Source organism: Ictidomys tridecemlineatus, chromosome 11 (genome assembly GCF_052094955.1).
Source record: "Ictidomys tridecemlineatus isolate mIctTri1 chromosome 11, mIctTri1.hap1, whole genome shotgun sequence".
NCBI lineage: Eukaryota > Metazoa > Chordata > Mammalia > Rodentia > Sciuridae > Ictidomys > Ictidomys tridecemlineatus.
Window position 1 is genome coordinate 84,775,134 of NC_135487.1, and position 22,545 is coordinate 84,797,678.

The window sequence follows — 22,545 nt, forward strand, 5'->3', positions numbered from 1 at the left end:
GGCCCTGAGTTCATCACCTCAATCCCAGCAGCAAAGAAAAAGGTGAAGATTCATAGCAGAATTGAAATCATTCCATATATTTATATAAATTCTTGACCAATTGATGATATATAAAAAAATAGTCTTTACTATGTTATTGTAACTGCTATAAGGAAAAACCGAGTTAAAATTATGAAATTTCCACTTTTCTGGGAAATTTTACCAGGATACATGTAATCACATAAATTTGCAATATAAAATAGAAACAAAATTAGCCACATTCTTATTTGTAGCCATGGATTTCATTTAAAGTAGATAACCTTGACTGCAGCCTCAGCTGCTAGATGTTGGGGATTATGATAGCTCAGGCTTCAGATTGTGAGAGAAAGTGAAGAGACAACAACATAACATTTTTGGTATTCTTTATTCTTTATAAACAGGAGTTGAATTTTCCCCTTCTTGAGAGATTCTTGGAGGATCTCTTTCTGATAATTGGCAAAATTGCTAAACAGAATGTGTAGATCCTGTACATTCTCTGGCTTGTAAACCTTGAGTTATGACACTTCTAAACTCTTAAGAACCACACCACATCATTTTGGACCTGCAGCTCTGGCATTCTCAGGGTTTGGGGTCCATCTTCATGTATTGTTTACCTTCAAAGACACAATTAAATGGCTTAGTTGGGTTTTTTTTTTTTTTAATAAATAGCCTTAAAAGGGTAATTTGACGTTCTACTACTTCTGACAGATTTACTTTGTATTCAGTGTTATACAAAAGATTTAAGGTATGTTCAGAGAGGTCAGAAGTAGAGGAAGGGGTAAATATTCTGACATTCATAATAAGCTGAAACCTATTTAGATCTTTTTTTTTTAAGATCATGGAAGCAAGCTCTTTCAATTTTATTTCATTGAAGCTTTATAATTGTAAATTATAAATTGTAAACAGTAGTTGGGTTCATCCTAACAAACTCTTACATGCACAGAAATCAATTTCAGTTCATAATCCCCTCCTCTCCCCTTCTATCTCTCCCACTTCCTCTAGTCTACTAGACTTCCTTTCACTTGTCTGTTAATTTGTATTTGATTGGTTCTTTATGTAAATCTTATCCTTCTTTCCCCTTTTTCCTTATTTTACTTGAGCTTCCACATATAAAAGAAAACATTTGACTTTTGAGTTTCTAAGTTTGGCTAATTTCATTTAGCATGATATTCTTCATTTCTACCCATTTACTGGCATGACATAATTTCCTTCTTTTTAATGACTGAGTAGAATTCCATTGTGTGTGTGTGTGTGTGTGTGTGTGTGTGTGTGTGTACACCACAATTTCTTTTCCTTTTTTTAATACCTTTTATTTATTTATTTTTATGTGGTGCTGAGGATTGAACCCAGCACTTCACATGTACTAGAGCTGTACTGTTGAGCCACAACCCCATCCTATATACCACAATTTCTTAATTAACTCATAATTATAATTAATTAATTCATATTGATAGGCATCTGGGTGATTCCATAATTTAGCTATTGTGAGTTGTGCTGCTGTAAACATTGATGTGGATGTGCTGTTATCTGCTGATTTTAGATCTTTTGGGAAAAAGCAGTAGGATAGCTGGGTCAGATGGTGGTTCCATCCCTAGTTTTTTCAGGAATCTCCAAACTGCTTTCCAAAGTGGTTCCTATTCAAATCTTAAAGGGACTAAAACTTTAAAGTAGTTGACCTAAGAATGTTACCTGCTTTTTTTTTTTTTTAGCTGAAACTTAATTCCCTGGCTTTCTAAAATCCTTTAGTTCTGATAGAATTGTCTGTAGACTAATTATAACTTGTATAAATACCAAGTTTTAAATTTTACAAAGAGGTATACCATTACAAGATCAAAACTTAGTTATAGACTGACTTTATAACTAATACTTTTAAAATAGGCCCAAAGCTGCCTCTTTTTTCCTCCTCTAACTCATTCAAAGGTAGAAGGCATTTGTATATGTGAATCTCTTCAAGTAATTAAATAACTAAAGATCTTGTCCAAAAGGTACTTGAATGAGTTCAAAGGTCTAAAAATGTTATACCACTACTAGCTGATATCAGTTCAACTTTTTGCCTCTCAGTAATTGATCTAGTTTTCTTTTGCATTATGCTTGTCTTAGGTGTAAATGCAGACAAGGTTGGGATTGATGCTGCTGAAATGCTGTTAGCTAATCTTAGACATGGTGGAACTGTGGATGAGTTTCTGCAAGACCAGGTAATGACACTTTTAGCTTGAAAACCTTTCATCCTATTAGATTTGAACATCTGCTAATTGGATCAAATAAAAATTTTGATCATTGAATATTACATACTCATTAGCAAGTCCTATTTTATTACTTTAAAATATTATTCTGGAGTTTATATTCCTAACATTTCAGTCCTCATCCTGTTGTCTACAAAGTTTGACACATTAGCTTCTTTCTTAAAATAATTTCTTTACTTGGACTGAAATAATGTATTTTTCCACCTCACTGGTTATATGTTCTGGTTTCTTTTGCTAGTTTGATATCATTTTCTTCTTCTCAACTTCTAAATTTTGAAGAGCCTCTTGATCTATAGTCACTTCCTTGGTTATTTTGTCCAGTCTCATGGCTCATCTATTTGCAGACGACTCCCAGATTTATATCACTGCCCAGAACACTATTCTTAATTCCTTATTCGTTAGATCTACTATACTTACATCAGTATCTCCACTTGAGTTTTTTATATACTTTACTCTCATTGAGAAGGTCCAAATAATACCTTTTTTGTAGTTCGATGTCTTTATATATTTCCTTTCTACCAAAGGAACGATGCTTAGATCAGTGTCTACATTTAGATATTTATTTCTCAGGCTGGGAGTATGGCTCAGTAGTAGAGCACTTACCTACCATGCCCTGTGTTTGATCCCTACTACCATATACACTGGAATAGGAAGAAAAATATTCCTCAAGATTTCTTGATCATTTTTTTTAATGACAGTTTTCCATGTATACTTACTTCTTGTTCTGGTCTATTCTGTTGTATTCCCAGTAATTCTGTATTAGTTTATTTATTTACCTGTTTTTAAAAAATGTTAAAAATGGGGCATGGTGGCACACACCTGTAATCCCCATGACTTGGGAGGCTGAGACAAGAGACAAGTAACTTAGCAAGTCCTTGCTTTAAAATAAAAATTAAAAGGGCAGGGACTGTAACTCAGTGGTAGAGTACCCCTGGATTCAAACCTCAAAAAATAAAATTATTATAAGAGTAGAGGAAATTTGTCATATTTTATATGTTAGTTTGATGAGATAATTGATCTAATTAAATGTATCAACTTCTCCATATTTTATTCTTAGACATTAATTTTAAAAATTCCATACAGCAAATTGCTGCTAAGCATTTTTATTTCTTTATTTTTGTAGTTGTAGATGGACAGCTTGCCTTTATTTTATTTGCTTATTATATTTTAGTTTATTTTATTTGCTTATTTGCTGCTAAGCATTTTTATACTACATTGCAGACAACATTGTAACAGTTTTCCATCATCTTCTAAGGACTTCTAGAAATCTAAAGAAATAGTAATTCTTTTTTAGCCATCTGATTTCTAGTAGTATTTTCATTGTGAATAGCAGAATTATAATTCTGAACATTAGTAAATGTGTGATACTTTTCTTCTTTTTTTTCAATAGCTGATTATTTTCATGGCATTAGCCAATGGAGTTTCCAGAATAAAAACAGGACCAGTTACACTCCATACACAAACTGCTATACATTTTGCTGAACAGCTAGCAAAGGTAAGTATTGCATTAGAAAGAGTAATGGGGTCATTGTTTAATAAACATGAAGCCCAATGGTAATTGTAATTGCTACTACTCACTGAGTATTTCCTCTGTGGCATTTAGCCAACTCAACAGTTTATATGAAGCATCTTTATTTTATTTATTTATTTTTGGGGTATTAGGTATTGAACCTAGGGACGCCTAAACATTGCACCACACCCTTGGCCCATTTTTATATTTTTGTTTAGAGACAGGGTCTTGATGAGTTGTTTAGGGCTAGCTAAGTTGCTGAGGCTAGCTTTGAACTCTCAATCCTCCTGCCTCAGCCTCTGCTGGGATTACAGGAATGCACCACTGTGCCTGGCTCACTGAAATTTCTTATTCTGCATAACCAGATAGGTAGCTATTTATTATTATTATCTTACCTATGAGTAAAGTGAGGCAGAGAATAAATTCTTCAAGGCCATTTACTTTCTTAGTGCAGAGCTGGGCTTTGAGCAAATCCAGACCTCATATTGCAAGCCCTAAAATTCTAAAGAATTCATAGTTGGCTGTGAAGTTAAGTATTCATATGAAATTTTAAATGTTTTATTTATTTATTTATTTATTTATCTCATTTGGTTGTTAAAATATTTACTGATATTCTAACATTGATCAATCTTCTTAAATTTAGAGGGGTTTAAGCCAGCCTCAGCAACTTAGCAAGGCCTGGGCAACTTAGTAAGACCTATCTCAAAATAAAAAAATTTTAAAAGGACTGGGGATGAGCCAGGTGCAGTGGCGCACACCTGTAATCCCAGCAGATCCGGAGGCTGAGGCAGTAGGATCAGGAATTCAAAGCCAGCGTCAGCAAAAACCAGGAACTAAGCAGCTCATTGAGATCTTGTCTCTAAATAAAATAAAAATAGGGCTGGGGATGTGGCTCAGTGGTTGGGTGTCCTTGAGTTCAATCCCCAGTTTAAAAAAAAAAAAAAAAAAAAAAGTACTAGAGAATATGGTTCAGGGGTTGATGCCTTTGGGTTCATGTTCTGGTTTCTTTTGCTAGTTTGTTATCATTTTCTTCTTCTCAACTTCTAAATTTTGAAGAGCCTCTTGATCTATATTCACTCCCTTGGTGTGATCTATATTTACTCACTTTACTCATAGGTAAGATAATAATAATAAATAGAAAGTTTGCAAAATAGAGGGAAAAAAACTGGCTTTAATTCTGCCTTACCAATAGACCCACTGTTGACATATAGGTATTTTCCCCCTAACTTAAATTGTTTCTTCTGATGTTTATAATTAATAGACACCATTTCATCTCTTGTTCTTCTCAGTATATTTCTCTTAGTATATTCTCTCTCTGTCTCTCTCTTTTTTTTTGTTGCAGTAGTGGTACTGAACCAAGGACTAAGATGCATTGCCAGCCCTTTTTATTTTTTATTTTGAGACAGGGTCTTGCTTAGTTGATCAGGCTGGACTCAAGTTATAGTATAATTTTATGAAGTGATATAAAATTTATGGCTCAATTTTATGAAGGTGCTGACCTTATTTTTTTAAAATAAAAATAATGCACACTAGTAAAAATAAGAAATTAAATATTATATATACCAAGTAAAAGCCACTGGTTCTCTACTCTTCTTTTTATATAATTCTTAATAACATATACTCTTTTTTGTTATTATAAAGATTAGATAGGTTTTGATTAAATTTTAGGTAAGGTCTAAGAGAATTAAAGGCAAGATTTTTTTCTGATGAAAAGAGTTAACTCTTTTTAAATTCTATGTATACTTTTTTAAATTTGGTTTTTAATTGGACACAATACCTTTATTTATTTATTTTTATGTGGTGCTGAAGATTTAACCCAGGGCCTCTAATGTGCTAGACGAGCACTCTACCCCTAAGCCATAACCCCAGCCTTCTACATATACTATATTTATAATGATTACTTTTCTTCTCTTACAGATTAGTAGTAAGCTTTAATTATTATAGTCTTCACTTTATAGTACTTTGCATACAGTAGACACGTTATTTTAAGTAAATACATAAAGGGAAGTGCTTTGAACAGGAAATTTATAGCTCTCACTTCTTGTTTTATTGTATTATGTTTTTAACTGAGTGGCATGAATATTTCTTTCTTTTTTTTAAAAAAAATTTTGTTTTAGTTGTAGTTGGACACAATACCTTTATTTTATTTTTATGTGGTGCTGAGGATTGAACCCAGCGCCCCACCCGTGCTAGGCAAGTGCTCTACCGCTGAGCCACAATCCCAGCCCCTATGAAAGTTTCTTTATATTTTTGTGTCTTAGTGGAGATAGTTCATCTGTAAAATCTGAGACTTGAAGGCCAGTTGCGGTGGCACACTCTTGTAATCCCAGCAACTTGGGAGTCTGAGACAGGAGATTCGCAAGTTCAAAGCCAGCCTCAGCAATGGTGAGGTGCTAAGCAACTCAGTGAGACCCTGTCTCTAAATAAAATACAAAATAGGGCTGAGGATATGACTCAGTAGTTGAGTGCCCCTGAGTTCAATCCCTGCTACAAAAAAAAAAAAAAAAAAAAAAATCTGAGATTTGAGTTGAGTGTGGTGTTGCATTTCTGTAATCTCCCAGTGGCTCAGGAGACTGAGACAGGAGAATCGCAAGTTCAAAGCCAGCCTCAGCAATGGTGAGGTGCTAAGCAACTTAGTGAGATCCTGTCTCAAAATAAAAAATAAAAATGGCTGGGGATGTCGCTCAATTGTTAAGCTCCTCTGGGTTCAATCCTTGGTACACCCTCCCCCCCAAATACCATAACTATTAACTTGCATTTCATGTTTTCATTATGTAGATAATTTGAAAAATACCCGCATATACAGACAAATACACAAACACACAGGCATAAAAACACACACACACACACACACACACACAAAACTATATAAAAATTTTGGTTATCTAGCTCAGTTTTCAGCATTCATTCCCAGTAATTTCAAGTGTCCACTGTGTGTCAGTACACTGTCAGTGTAAAACTAAATCTGTACTCAGTTTTGATTTTAAATCAGTTTTGTTAAACTGAATCACATTTGCTTTCAAAATGATCATGTTTCCAGAATACAGTGACAGAGATCAACTGTAGTTAACAAGTGAAAAGTACAATGTTAAGCCTAATAAGATAGAAGAAGGTATTAGTCACCACCACCACCATCCCACCTGACTCTTTCCCTTCTCTGATCTTTCTGAGTAATGTGTTTAGGGAATTAAATTGGCAAGAAAAATTTAGTGATATTAAATGATAATTTCATACTTGACAGGATAAAAAGTTAAATGTTTGAGTTCTGCATTTTAGACAATTTTTTAGGGAACAGAGAGAAAATGCATTATAACCAACAGTTGAGATTTCAAAATTGGTATTTGCCTAGGGTTCTCTTTTGGGAGTTTGGGTCCATTAAGTATGAAGTGGAGACCTACCATCCATATTCTGACAGTTCTACAAGAATGTTTACCTCTGAGCAGGAACCATTGTTTTAGAACAAAATATGTTTTCTCTAGGCTATTGAATTTGCCATGAATTGTTTAATTTTTGTCTCTAGCATTGAGAAATGGGTGTGATATCTGCGTACTTATGCTAGAATTATGATCTCTTTATTCTTTTCATATTATTTATATACTAAATATTCTGGTTTCAGGCTAAATTTACTGTGAAGAAATCAGAAGATGAAGAAGATTCCTCTAAAGATACTTATATTATTGAATGCCAAGGAATTGGGATGAGAAATCCAAATCTATAGGATATTTACCTCTTAAATGATACCTCAGTGATGTATTGCAGCACTAACTTATTTTATGTATACTACAAAACAGTGAATGTTATTAAAAGGCCTGACTAAATTTGGATATGAAATATGTTCTAAATTTACTGAGAATGCTTCATCAAATTAATCTTACTTTAAATATCTCCTGAGATATGGGCAATAAAATGTAAAAATTGATGGATATGTGTGATAGTCAATTTCAACATTAAATTATTAAAATATTCTTTATACCTGAAGTAAATGGTTTTCTGTATATAATTAAGTCAGAAATATAGCTTTGATCAGTAATTTGTGTTCCCAGTAGTCTCCTAATCCAGTTTCACTTTCTGAGATTTCAATTGCCTAGAGTTAGCCCTGGTCCAAAAATATTATATGGAAAATTCCAGACATAAATATTTCACCAATTTTAAATGGCACTTCCTTCTGAGTAGAATGATGAAATCTCATACCTTTTGCTGTCCTGATTGGGATGTGAATTATTTGTCTCTGTATTTATATTATATACACCACCTGCCTCTTAATTGCTTAGTAACTGTCTTGGTTATCAGATCAGCTATTATAATATTGGAATGCTTTTGTTCATGTAAACCTTATTTTACAGGATAATGGACCCAAGGTACAAGAGTAGGGATTCTGCCCATTTAGATATGCCAAAGAAAAGCTGTAAAGTTCTCCCTTTATATATCATCTCACACCATTGTAAGAGTATATACACTACAGTAAGAGAGAAACCACAATCACATAACTTTTATTTGAAAATACAATCAAGCATTGCTTAATAACAGGGAAACATTCTGGGAAATGTATTGGTAGGCAATTTCATTGTGCAAATGTCATAGATTGTACTTATACAAACACACATAGTATAGGTTAATCATTTGATGCAGCCTCTTGATGCAATAAAGACACATGGTAAATACAAATGTATGAAGCTGATATTAACACAGTATACTGTTTTTACAATAAACTTTATTTTATAACTAGAAGGAGAATAATGTAAAATATGGTATAAGTATTATCATTTTTTTCCCTTCTTAATACAGTGCCAAGGAGTTACACCAGGGCCTTACACATGCTAAGCAAGTGCTGTACCACAGAATTACAATCCACAGCTCTATTATCAAGGATTACATGCAGTACATAATTGTGCTATACTTTTTTATGTCTGACAGCACAGTAGGTTACCACCAGCATCACCACAAATATATGAATAATGCATTGCACTATAATGTTATGGATATGGTGAAAAGAACTTTATGATGGTTCAGATCTGTAATGATCTTAAGGGACCACTGTAATATATGCTGTCCCTAATTGGTCAAAATGTAATTGAGCAGTGCATCATCTATTGTTTTAATTGCTCTGATTTATTATTAGTTATTGTTGCTGATCTCTTACTGTGCCTAATTTATAAATTAAGCTTTATCATAGGTATGTTTGTATAGAAGGAAAAAAAAACATGTAAATATAGGATTTTGTACTATCTGCAGTTTCAGGCATTTACTGGGAGGAGTCTTTGAACTTGTCCCTCATGGTTATGGGGGGACTGTTGTGTTGTTTTAATCTCTTTGCTGAAATCATATGTAAAGTATAATGAGACAACTATATATAAGTGAACTGCTGTATTAATAATAATATTTATTTAAGAGGCATTGTCTCATCCCAATTATATATCCTTCTATCTAGTGGTCACTTGGTAAATGTTAAATTTCAATCTAATGAATATGTTTTGAAAGCCAACAATTAGAGTTGCAAATTTTAACCCTAGTGGTTTGGCCAATTTCAACCCAAGATGTTTTTTGTTTGGCTCATATTAAAAAATAATTGAGTAGCTTTAGAATGGACTGTGCTTTCATCACTCTATTATTTTATACACAGCCTGTTTCCACATTTTGATGATTTCCTGGTCCCTGTAGGCTGTTGAGGTTGTGACTCAAATGAAACCAGTGAGGTGTATCAGTTTAATACACTGAACAGTGAGGAAGGAATTCATTACAACTTGGGTCTGTCTTGGACCTTATCTGGTGAATAATTCAAATTTAGTTGAAGATGTAAATAAAGAAGATGGTATTATAACACATTCACGGCATCCTGAATTAGTCTGTATAGAAAAATATTTTTTAAAAAATTCCACGCGCACAGTTGTTATTCTTACGTTTGTCAGTGACTGCTATGGCCTTGAAAAGTTTAATTCAGTTTGTTTTAAAGATGATGACAGTACTATTACTTGATATTGATATTTTCACAAATTCGTAGGTTTATGAATTGCTCTTTTTTAACAGTTGAGATAAGAGGTATCTATATTTTTAGAGTAAACTTTTTTGGAGTAAAACTATACTTATGGTATAGTTATTAGGCTCTGTTAAATTTGGGGGTCTTCAGGCTGATGTGATCCTCACTGCTTCTGATGGGATATGCTAAAAATGTTGAAAAGGTAGGCTAGAATGCAGAGATTGGGGATCTGGGAGTGAGAGATTAAATTCAACAGTGTAATGGTGAGTGTATGTTTAATCTGGGGTTGGGTTTGTCACTGTTACTGAGTCTCAGCTTTGGTAAAACAAAGGTGGGACAACTGCAAAGAAAAATTTTAAGTCCCAAGTGACTTTAGTTTCTATTTTCCCAAACCGATTTCTATTTTTATTCTATATCTAAAATTCTATTTCAATAAGTTTGTTTTAGACCAACAAATATGAGTAGTTCTGTTGATATGACACAGTATGTTTGACAGTCTTTAAGAATTTTCTTTAAACTAGTGGCCTTCAAACATGGGTGTTCATACTTGGAGTTTCACAAAGCCTTTCTACAAGTTTCAGTTTGCTGATACCATGAGTTTAATTTAAAGAAGTGGTTTTCAAGTTTCTCTGCTTAAATATATATTTCCTTCTTGAGTTGCCTGAAGTCAAGGTAGAGCTTCCAGGTTCTCCTTTTTAACTATTCTCTTAACTATTCTTCCTCTTTACAAAAGAAAAGTTTATTTTTTTACCCAATCTGACTATGCTCTGTTACATTCCCACAGAGTCTTAAGAAAATCTCCAGGCCACTAAATAAGCAATTGGACATGTTAGTCTTTGAAAGCTTGTTCAAAGATACAAACTTGCATCTTGTTTTTAAATTTTGTATGATTTTAAATAAGGAAGAAAAAAGCTGCAGTGTTTACTTTTAACAGATCAATATTGCATTTTTAAATAGAACTTTTTTCCTGATGAGTAGAAATACTTTCATTAAGTTTGCCAAAAGGCTCATAGAATACTTAAATTTCTCTTTTTCTTTCTTCTTTTTTTTTTGTTTTGTTTTCACTTTGAAAGTTTACTGTTTAGTGTGAATTAAGTACTTGGCTTTCTATTCATCCCTACCATGTGAAATATGTTATAGTTTCTATAATCTATATTTTTAATGTTCTACAAATAATGCCTATAATCAGTAATATATATTTTTAAGAACTCTTCCTTACTTGGTAACCTTTTTGATATTGTTTTCCAATGAACCTTATCTCATTCCAACAATTAACAATAATCATTCATGATACATGATTTTATTTTGGGGAAAAAGCATCTATCTCTTATGACATATTTCCAGTAAAATTTTACTTTTTTATGTATAATATTTCAAATGAATTTTTATGCTCAGTTGTTTAGTAATATATTCTTCAGAAGAAACTAAAAGTTTTAAGAGTTGTGTTCAATGAAAAATTTTAAATGTAATGCAAATTAATGCATATTTTTATGTTAGAGAAATATGATGAAGTGAACCATTAAGCATAAAAATATATTAAAATAAATAGTGGAGAAGAGGAATGTATTTTTTCAGTTTCAGAAAGTAGATACAAAGAGCTATGGTGTTTAGATACCCTGTGGATAACTTTTAGAGTGGTGGAATAATTTTATTTTTAAATGGAAATATAAAACTAAAATTAGATATTTTGTTATAACTATTGAAACTTAAGATGAAAATTTTTATTTCAACTTAAAAATGTATAAGGATAGTAGTATTTTTAAATTTTAGGAGGTTTATGACCAGAAATATTTGAAGTCAACTGTATTCAATTAAATTTTTTTAAAGTAAAGCTACTAATTTAATATCCAGCTTTTCTACATATAGTACATCTAACTATCCAATAAATTTTCTGTGGTGATGGAAATTACTATTACTATATCTTAACTGTCCAATAAGGAACCCACTAGCCATATAGCTTTTGAACCTTGAAAAATGTCTAGTCTAATTGGGGAAGTTTAATTTTGGTTTTGATTAAATAGTTACATATGCTATTAGCTGCTATTTTGGACAATACTTATGTATTTTGTGCTGGGGGATGAGCCCAAGAACACTCTACCACTGAGCTATATACCCAACCCTTTTTATTTTTATTTTTTTATTTTGGGACAGTCTCTCACTAAGTTTCCTAGACTGGCCTTGAACTTATGATCCTTTTGCCTCAGCCTCCTGAGTTGCTGGGATTATAGCCATGAACCACATACCTGGCTTATTTTTTAATTTTATATTCTCTCTTACATTAAGTACTAAGAAGGAACATTTAAGGAAAATCACTTGGAGCCAACATTTGGAGTTTAGATGTGTCACCCTGGAGAAAACAGTGAACGTTTCCAGTATTTTTTCCACATTCTTGTTCTCTGAAGGAGGGAGAAGAGTTGTTAATCTAATTGGTGAGACTGCCTTCTGTGGTAGACCCCAACTGCTGCTGTTACAGCAGAGGAGGTAAGGATAAGCAGTTCCTCCCTTTCCCTGCTTATGCCCCTTTGTGAAAGGATGCTATTAAATGAGGGGATTTTTGAAACCTGTGATCCTTCAGGCAACTGACAGGGCAAGTTTGCTCAGTGTCTGTCTTGAAGTTTCTTCTCCCTCCCTGGAAGTTGTTAAGCCTAATTTTAAGGGAGGATAGGAGGTGGCTCTTCTTAAGCCTCAGGTCTCAGCTTTCTTGCTCCCCTGTCTCAAAAAATAAACAGTAAGATAAAAAAATAAATAAATAGGGCTAAGGATGTGGCTCAGTGGTTAAGCGTCCCTGAGTTCAATCCCTAGTACCAAAAAAGTAAAAATAAAAAAGAATAGTAGTGTAGGGAAATGATGATCTTTAGATGTTATCAGGTGGGTGGGGCAGGTCAGGACAGATGTCCAACCCACTGAGGATTGTCAAATCACTCCATTTTTTCTTCTGTTGTAGTATCACCTCTTTCTTCCCTGTTCTGACCCTAGCACAAATCTCCTATGTTCATAATTGGACAACAAAGTGGTAACCCTTCATTTAATATCTGTAAAGGTCAAGCACTGTACAGCACTATGCAGGCTGTCATGGGGAAGATAGAACCTCCTGGACCACCATGCAAGATGCAGTTATTTGAAACCATTGTTTGCCAAATATATGTAAAACATATACTGGCCTGTAAGAGTTTAAGAGGAATTGGAATTTGGGGGTAGAAACCCTGAGGCAACTATTTCCAACCCAAATGGATCCATCTTACCAAATCTTTCATGCGGCTTATTTTGAGTTTGTGCTATTTCAGTGGTCCCTGAAGCATATTGGTCCCCCAAAACATATTTCAGTATGATGTATGTTCTTAAATCAGGGTTTAGTCAGGAAAAATAGGAACCACATTTGGTATTGCAAAGAAAGTTGAGCTTATTCAGAAAACTCACTAATAGTTGTTGGAAAGCTAACAATAAAGAACAAAGAGAAGACACTGAGGTAACCAGAGATTAATAAGTTATAGAAGTGGTTAACATCCTAGGAATGGGGAAATAAAAGGTAAGAGTGTGATTACCAGAACCTAGCAGTTTGAAGGAGGGGCACTTTGGGACTACAATCAGATTTCTCAGCAAGGGACACTTTTCAGCTGGTGATCTGACCTTATAGCATTGTAGTTAATACACATACTAGTAAGGGGAGGTACAACCTCATAGATTCCAGTGGCTTGGCACAGCAGGTGAAGGAGCACAGTGAGCTAACATTTCAACTGCTGAGAGGGGCACAGCGAAGGTGTGTGGCAGGGTCAGTGACAGAACTGAAAGAAGCCAGTCTGCTGCAGCTGCTGAAACAATCCTGAAGGAAAGGTATTTTCCCTTCCTCCGCTTTCTAAGTTAATTTTCCCTAACTAAGATTGCTCAGAAGTTGCTCTTACCATGATTTCAGTTCTGTTATTTTCAAACCACTTAGGCACAGATTATTGCAGTCTCACCAGTGATATTCTCTATAATATCAGTAATTTTCAAATATCTTTGGGGAAATGTAAAATCCCAGCTTGGGGATATAACTCGGTGGTAAAGCATTTGTCTTGTACACCTAAGTATACCTAACGCCTTGTTGGGTTTGATACCCAAGACAAAAAAAAAAAAAAAGGTAAAATCCAGCCCATTCTACCCTCAGGAAATTCTGAATGGAAAATTCTGGGTGGGACCTGTTTTCCAAAGGACCCTCCCAAGTAACTTGGGTTTGGGTGGTCCATATAACACTGCTCTACATTTACAGGTGGCTCCAAGAAGGCTGGGAAAAACTGAGGAAGAATTCAAGTAAGACTAGGGAAGAAACAGGTGCAAGTTGTTGTTCTGTTGTGAATAGAATCCAATTCCAGAAACACAAGTTGAAAGACTACCCAAAATCTTTTTTGCCTTTGCTTAACATTGATTCAAAATGTAGCACGTCACTGCACTCACATTACCAACCTAGGTATGCAGAACAGCTCTCTATCTGCATGAGAAAGGCCACACAACATAATGGATGCTGGTATCAGATTGCTCTTCCAGGACCATATCACAGCTGCCTCCAAAGCCTGCAGAAACAAATAGATGAATACAAGCTTCCCCGCTTCTTAGTTGTCTAGGTAAATTAACTGAGCCTTGGATTTTTCATGGGAATAATATTTTTTAGCTGTTATAGAAGTATGACTTGAATTAGAATATTTGTTTTAGACCTAATTTCTTTCTTAAAACAAGACTAGAACATTTGATATCTTTTCTAGCTCCAGATTTCTTCATATATTATTTGAGGATTCTATTCTAGTGTAATTCAAGTGAAAACATTCAGATACTTGCAGAAAACAAAATCTTCTTTAGGCAGAAAATGTTTTCATAATCATATTCCTAAGTTGAGTAATGACAGGTAAGGTAGTAATAGCATCAGGCAAAATGATTCTAGCTGGTACTGCTACAGATCTCTGGAACAAAGCATGCACTTTGGATCTGATAAGAGCAGCTTTATCAGACAAGTCCTGTGAACATCCTCAGTGGACTTTTTCATGGAAAAAGGAGTGCCCAGTGATGAGAAGCTGGAGTTGTGACACACTGACCCTGGAGTTAATGGTCTCAAAGTAGGGTATATGAAGAGTGAGTTAAATTTCTGAGGAGCCTTTGAGCTAAATAGGGCATAGCATCTCATCTCACTCCTGATGTGTCTCAGATTTCTCCATTCTCTATCAATATGAGAGTATAAAAGGGAGAGATTTCCCTCTCAAAACACAGAAGCCTGGATTCCTGCCTTTCTCCACTTTCTTTGGCTTTTCTGGCACTCACCTTGTCCACTCCAATACGTTGTTTAGGTTTATGTAGACAACTGACCTTTATTGCGTAGTGTGGATTCTGAGGTACAAACATCTGAGATTTTTTTCTCAAACGGACTTCATATTATTTAGTTGGCTTTACTGAAGCCCCATGTTTTGCACACTTGCCAAAAAGGCTTAGGGGCTTACAGTACTAAAAAGTTGTTCTTCTTGGCATTCCATTTAGCTCTTAGATCTCTGTAAGGGTCTCCCCCTGGGATTATAGTTACTCTGAGTGGTGCCCCCACCCCATCTCCATTCTGAAAAATTTTCTTTTCCCTGGAAGACTCTTTCATTCACTCTGGTAGGCAGGATCATTGAGTCAAGGGGGAAACTGAGAGTAGGAAACTCGGTTTTAAAGTCAATGAAAAAGTCAAGAATGAAGCACAAAAGGAAAAGGAAGTGCTGCTCTCAAGACACAGTAGGATAATGTTTGTGAAAGTCAAGAGTCATGGGAAGGTTACAGGTCATATTAGGAGGGCATTCAAAAAACCAGTAGTAGGGCTGGGGTTGTGGCTAAGAGTGCTGCCTAGCATGCATGAGGCACTGGGTTTGATCCTCAGCACTATATAAATATAAAAATAAATATATTGTGTCCACCTAAACCTAAAAAATAAATATATTTTTTTGAAGTTTTTTTTTTAAATTTTTATTATTGGTTGTTCAAAACATTACATAGTTCTTGACATATATCTCATACATTTGATTCAAGTGGGTTATGAACTCCCATTTTTACCCTGTATACAGATTGCAGAATCACATTGGTTACACATCCACTGTTTTACATATTGCCATACTAGTGTCTGATGTGTTCTGCTACCTTTCCTATCCTCTACTATCCCCCTCCCCTCCCCTCCACTCCCATCTTCTCTCTCTACCCCATTTACTGTAATTCATTTCTCCCCCTTGTTTCTAAAAAATAAATATTAAAAAAAAAAAAAACAGAAGTAGCAACAGAGTACCACAGACAAGGAGACCTTGAAACTGAGCTGCAGTCCACTCCAGAAAGGGAGCACCTTGCGTGCTCTTGTTGCTATATTGCTGAATTCTTACTGGGTGAGCACCCCAGGTGACTTACTTTCCCAGGCAGGCTGGTCCAGTGAGGGCTAAAAACACACCTTCCCCTCAGAGAATATGTTTTAATCAGCTTTTTCATTGCTGTGACCAAAATATATAACAAGAACAATTAGAGAAAGAAAATTTTATTTTGGATCCCAGTTGCAGAGTTTTCAGTCTATAGATGGCTGACACCATAACTGGGCCTGAGGTAGAGCAGAACGTCATGGCGAAAGTGTATGATAGAGGAAAGAAGCTCAGGACGTAGTCACAACCCACCTGCCTACAGTTACCTCCCAATTAATATATACTAGTGAATTAATGTGCTAAATTAGGGTAAAGCTTTCATAACCGAATCATTTCTATTTAAACTTTCTTGCATTATCTTACACATGAAGAATGGGGGGACACCTCATATCTAAACCATTACAGACATGTTTGTAATCCAGAACTACATTCTAGCTGTTGGTAAAAGTTGCACTGATTTTTTATTAATTTGGCTGTTGTAACTTCTCTCTTCCCTTCCTGAAGAAACCCTGTTCTGTCACTCTTGTGTTATCCACAAATATCCTAGATAATCTATTTTTATCAATCTCCTTATTTTCAATTTTTCTATCAGACGGTATTCTTTGTATTCTCCCTCTTGGGCTTCTCTCTCTTTTCCTACTTATCTCCTTTGTAGTTGATCTGTCATCACTTTTCTCCTGTGAACAGATCTTTTGGCTATTTTCTTGAGTTTTTCCTTCCTTTTCTCTTTTTTAAAAAAATTTTTTAATATTTATTTTTAGTTTTCAGCAGACACAACATCTTTATTTTATTTGTATGTGGTGCTGAGGATGGAACCAGCGCCTCGCACATGCCAGGCAAGCACGCTACCACTACCGCTTGAGCCACGTCTCCAGCCCCCTTCCTTTTCTCTTGCAAGTGGTGTTTTTGTTTTTGTTTTCAGCTCATCACAACTTCATTCTCTGTTTCTGTCCCATTGTCAGTGCTTTTGGATAAAGTAGATATTCTCTCTCAGCAGTTCTCCTGCCCAGCCTTCTCAACATGGCTACCAACTAGAGAAAAGGTTTATTACCTTGTATTGGAATGGTTTATATCAAACAGCATGTTTTCTACAAGAATTTTTAAAATTTTCCTAATCTATGATTATTTAAAAAAATAAATGTTAAACATATTCAGGATCATCTAGGTGTCACATTTTCAGTATTCAGAGTTACACATATAATTGCATAGGCATCAAAGAAAACAGGAATAGACTTAATGTGTAAGTGATGAATTCGAGCTAAGCGGAGGCTGAATGACATCATGTTGCATTGTACAGATGAATGTTTTTCAGTGATTCAAATGTAGAGAATTAGTGGGGGAAATGAATCATCACAGCACAAACAGTGAAAAGCCTGCCAAACAAAAACAAACCTGTACTGAAGCAAGCAGTACTATGCCTAGTTTAAACCAAGTCACATCATTATTCACCTTAAATGTAATTAGTTTGAATTGTATTTTTGTTTTGGATTTTATTATAATTAATTTATAAGAATTTTAAATGGTTTTTAGTTGTATAAGAGCTATAAGCATAAGGGGTTTATAACTATTGTTCTATTTACAGATATTTATATAACATTATAATAAAAACAAATAGTCAGGCTTCTAAACTAACAGGGATCAGAGCCATCCTCCTGCCTGAGACAACTTAAACTGAACAAAATATATGGAGTGACAATTTTCAAGTCATTGTTAGATATTAGGGAATGAAAGACAGTATTCTCTGAAGTATGGGAAACAAGCACAGATAACCCCTGCTGACTGCCAGTATACAGTTTAGTTTCCAGGCCATGGTACAGGGAGGGGAAAGCAAGGTAGGACCTGATGAACTTCTTGGATTGAGGATATTGACTGAATGATTGTGGAAACTTGAGTGACTACAGTTTGCAGGAAAGAATTCTGGAGAAATGAGAGAGAGCAGCAGAGAAGGAAGTTCAGAGACCTGCCAAAGGTTCCCCTCAAATATTCAGAGTACTGATGAGCACCTTATTACCTTAGGCTGTGAAAGAATCATCCAAGAGGAATAGAAGGAATAGCAATTGTTGCTCACACAGGACTAGAAGATGTGCCTGTCCACTGCCACCCCTACCTACCACCAAGGCAAATTTAGAAAACCTCGTAATTCATGGGGAATTATGTAGAGTATTCAGGAAAGTCATGCATCATAAATGAGAATAATTAATCCTAGACTACATGCTGAGCTTGTCTCATCTAAGAAACTTAAGATAGATTTAAAAGAGCCAAACTATTTCCTAGCACTATTATGTGGCCCAGAATCAATTCTAGTGATATTTAAAAAGAATACAAAAATATCCAGCCACCAACAAAGTAAAAAATACAATGTCTGGTATCTTAAAAGTACTAGGGTAAGGGTGCAACTTAGTGATAGAGCACATAGCATGCACAGGCTCTGGTTTCAATCCCTAGCACCAAAATAAACAAAAACTACTAGGTGATGAATATGCAGGAAAATATGACCCCAAATTATAAGAGATAAATCAATAGGAATTCACTGAGAATTGACTATAATGTAATAATTAAGACAACATTAGTTGTTATAATTGTATTTCATATGTTCAGAAAGATAAAGGAAAGATTGAACATGTTAATTAGAGAAAGGAAGACAGAGAAAGGACCCATATAGAACTTAAAGATGAACACTGTGATACTTGAGATGCAAAATATGCACATTAGACAAAATTAGACATTGCAGAAATGTAGATTAATAAACTTGACACAATAGAAACAATGCAAAGAGTAATACAGAGGAAAAATGAATTTTAAAACATAAATAGAATATTAAGCTGTGGGACAACTTGAATGGGTTAAATATACTTAATTGGGATCCCTGAAGGATAGGGTACAGGAAAGATTTTGGGTTTTTGTTTTGTTTTGTTTTTTTGGGAGGAATACCAGGGATTGAATTTAGGAGCACTCTGCTGCTGAGCCATATCCCCAGCCCTATTATGTATTTTACTTGGAGACAGCATCTCATTGAGTTGCTTAGCACCTTGTCATTGCTGAGGCTGGCTTTGAACTCGTGATTCTCCTGTCTCAGCCTCCCAAGCCACTGGGATTACAGGCATGCGCCACCACAACCAGCTGACAGGAAAGTATTTGAAGAAATGAAATGATAATATCTTTCTAAATTTGATGAAGAATATAAACCCATAGTTCTAAGAAGCTTAACAAACCCCAATTGTAAGAAGCAGGAAGGAAAAACATCAAGCTATAAATTACCCCAAACCAATGAAAAAATATCTTAAAAGCATCCAGAGATTGACAGCAGATTTCTCTCAGAAACAATGAGGAAGAAGAATGGAGGAAACATCTTTACTGACATTTAAAAAAAAAAAGAAAGTAAACAAAAGTGTCTTTAAAAAGAAGGCAAAATACCTTTTCAGACCTACAAAAGTTGAAAGAATTAGCCACCAATAGATATATACCAAAAATAATAATAATAATACATTAATTTCTCAGATGGAAGGAAAATGATACAAAAGAAACCTAGAACTACACAAGAGCTGAACACTAGGAATCATAACTGCATGGGTAAATATAGGCTTTTCTGTTAGCACAAAATGACCGGGCCAGACACAAACTTCAGGATCATCTCGGCCAAAAGGAAGTTTCATGCAGGAATGGGGTGATGCTGGTGGACCCACTTTCCTGGCGGAAAATGAGCCACTGAACAAAGGAGGGGACTGGGCTAATATGGGTTATACTGAGAGGTAACTTAATTAATGAGTGTGTCAGCTTGTGTACTCAGGAATTTGAGGTCTGTTTTACTGGGCAAAAGGGGAGGGAGTCCAGGGTCAGCAGTCAGTGTCTGGGATTTATCTTACTGGACCAGATGGAGGGCCTGGGGTCAGTGGTTGGTATCTGGAAAGGTTTGTTTAGGGAAGAATTAGGCTTTGGCCTCTTCCTAGAGACTAGGTTTGATGGACACCTCCCCCCCAGGGTTTGTTTTACCACCAGGAAAGGATGTATTAGGAAAGGATCAATGCTCTCAATGTATGACCTTCTTTCTCACTCCCTTTTCCCAGGCCTTACTATTTTGGGGTTTGTGATTTTCCATATCTAATATTTTCAAAAAGAGAATAGACTGTTGAAACAAAAATAATAACAATGTAGTATGGATAATATTTATAGAAATAAACCATATGACATGACAACATAGCAAAAAGACTGGAAGGAGAGAACTGAGAGTATTCTATATAGTAAATTTCTTATATGTGAAGGAATGTAATTGGTTCTCCTTCTGTCATTGTGCCCTGACTGATAAAGACAATGAAAAGTGTGTTGGAATTTTGAATGGGATCGCATCAAATTTATTTGGAGGTTTTTTGCTTTTTTGTTTTGTTTTGGTGCCAGGGATTGAATTCAGGGTTATATAATCACTGAGTCATATCCCCAGACCTCTTTTGTATTTTAGTTAGAGACAGGGTCTCACGGAGTTGCTTAGGGCCTCACTAAATTGCCAAGGCTGGCTTTGAACTCACAATTCTCCTGCCTCAGACTCCTGAGCTGCTGGGGTAGCAGGCATGCACCACCATGCCGAGCTATTTGTAAGTTTTTTATTAATGAACGTGGTATGTCTCTTCATTTACTTATGTTTGCTTTAGTGTTTCAATAAGGCATTATCATTTTTTTCAGAAAGGACTTATACTTCTTTTTCTATTTCTAGTTACTACATGAAATGTCCTTCTTTAAAAAAGAATACAGACTTGACTTTACAGAGCAGTTTTAGGTCCATAACAAAATTGATTGGAAGGTGAGGGATTTCCTGTATGCCACTTACCTGAACACATATGAACACATATCCTCCTGTGATAGAAGTTGTTTTGGTAGATACTAAGGAATGTAATTGTGGTTTCGAGTCTTGGGACCCCTCTCGGAGAGACTCTGGCGCTCAACAAGAACCACTCGGAGGGTGGCAGAGTGATCGTCAACAACACTGAGCGTGTTCTAATATCCTATGATCATGTGGAACTTACATTTAATGACATGAAGAATGTTCCAGAGGCCTTCAAAGGGACAAAGAAGGGCACTGTCTACCTTACCCCTTACTGGGTCATCTCTCTGTCCAAGGGGAAGGATGCCATGCAGTCCTTCATGATGCCATTTTATCTCATGAAGAACTATAAGATCAAACAGCCTGTGTTTGGTGCAAACTACATCAAGGGGATGGTAAAGGCTGAAGCAGGAGGTGGCTGGGAAGGCTCTGCTTCATACAAGTTGACCTTCACAGCAGGGGGCGCCATCGAGCTTGGTCAGCGCATGCTACAGGTGGCATCTCAAGCTTCCAGAGGTGAAGCCCCCAATGGAGCCTATGGATACCCTTCCATGCCCAGCGGGGCCTATTTCTTTCCCCTGCCAGTCGCCAATGGAATGTATCCCTGCCCTCCTGGATACCCCTATCCACTGCCGCACCTGAGTTCTATCCAGGAGCTACTGTAATGGATGGGGCCATGGGATATGTGCAGCCCCCACCACCACCCTGTCCTGGACCCATGAAGCCTCCAGTCAGTGGCCCTAATGTCCCCTCCACTCCTGCAGCTGAGGCCAAGGCCTCAGAAGCAGTTGCCAGTGCCTATTACAACCCAGGCAACCCACACAACGTCTACATGCCCACGAGCCAGCCTCCACCACCTCCCTACTACCCTCCAGAAGATAAGAAGACCCAGTAGACCCTGCCTACTTCCCTGTCCCCACCTCATGGGCCTTCCGTACCCCTCCTTGTGGGACTGCATCTGACTGGGGGAGGCCAGGGAGGACCTTATTCTTCCCCTGGTCTGATTATAAAAGTTACCAGGAACTAGTGTTGCAGGAAGGCAGGGCTCTAGCCTCTGGAGAGGTGTCCCCCCAGTTTCCCACACTAGCTCAGCCCACAGCACCCCTCTTACCATTTCTGGCACTGTCCTGGGAGCACAGGGTGTTCCCCTTGTTCCTGTTTCACTCTAGTAGTTTCTTTCCACAGAGGGACTCTCTGGCCACCTCCTCACATCCTTGTCAGAATTTGGTGTTGTGATTACTTGGGTTTTAGCCATTATAAATGGTATGTAGAGGCTGAATATGTGTTTGTTTGTTTTTAATTTCAACTTTCTAACTCCTAGCACTCTTTTATATTGGTATTATTATATTCTTATTAATTCTAATAATTTCTTTGTAAATTCTTCTGTATCTTCTATTTAGACAATTATCCCTTGTGAGTTGTGGCAGTTTTGTTCCTAATTCTTGTTCCATATATTTTAAGCAATTCCCTGTTGAAAAGGTTTTTCAGACATAGGATGAAGGAATATAGTTATAATATTAACATTATAAAAGTTGAGACTTCTAGTATGAGGCTCCATAAATGTAGACAACCATCTTTATTGCTCATACTTA

At 35.9% G+C, this 22,545-nt stretch overlaps 1 protein-coding gene and 1 pseudogene across 3 annotated transcripts in view; both read left to right on the forward strand.

Moving 5' to 3' along the window:
* The window catches only part of Rtca (RNA 3'-terminal phosphate cyclase), a 26,334-nt gene extending 18,593 nt beyond the window's left edge, over positions 1 to 7,741 (forward strand). For all 3 annotated transcript variants that reach the window (XM_078026823.1, XM_078026821.1, XM_078026822.1), the window contains 3 exons: positions 2,119 to 2,213; positions 3,652 to 3,756; positions 7,388 to 7,741. In XM_078026823.1, coding sequence (XP_077882949.1) covers positions 2,119 to 2,213; positions 3,652 to 3,756; positions 7,388 to 7,489 — 302 coding nt within the window. In that variant the 3' untranslated portion in view covers positions 7,490 to 7,741. The remainder of the gene's footprint in view (positions 1 to 2,118; positions 2,214 to 3,651; positions 3,757 to 7,387) is intronic.
* Positions 7,742 to 16,297: 8,556 nt separating this feature from the next.
* LOC101972263 (WW domain-binding protein 2 pseudogene) lies at positions 16,298 to 21,970 on the forward strand (annotated as a pseudogene).
* Positions 21,971 to 22,545: the final 575 nt, after the last annotated feature.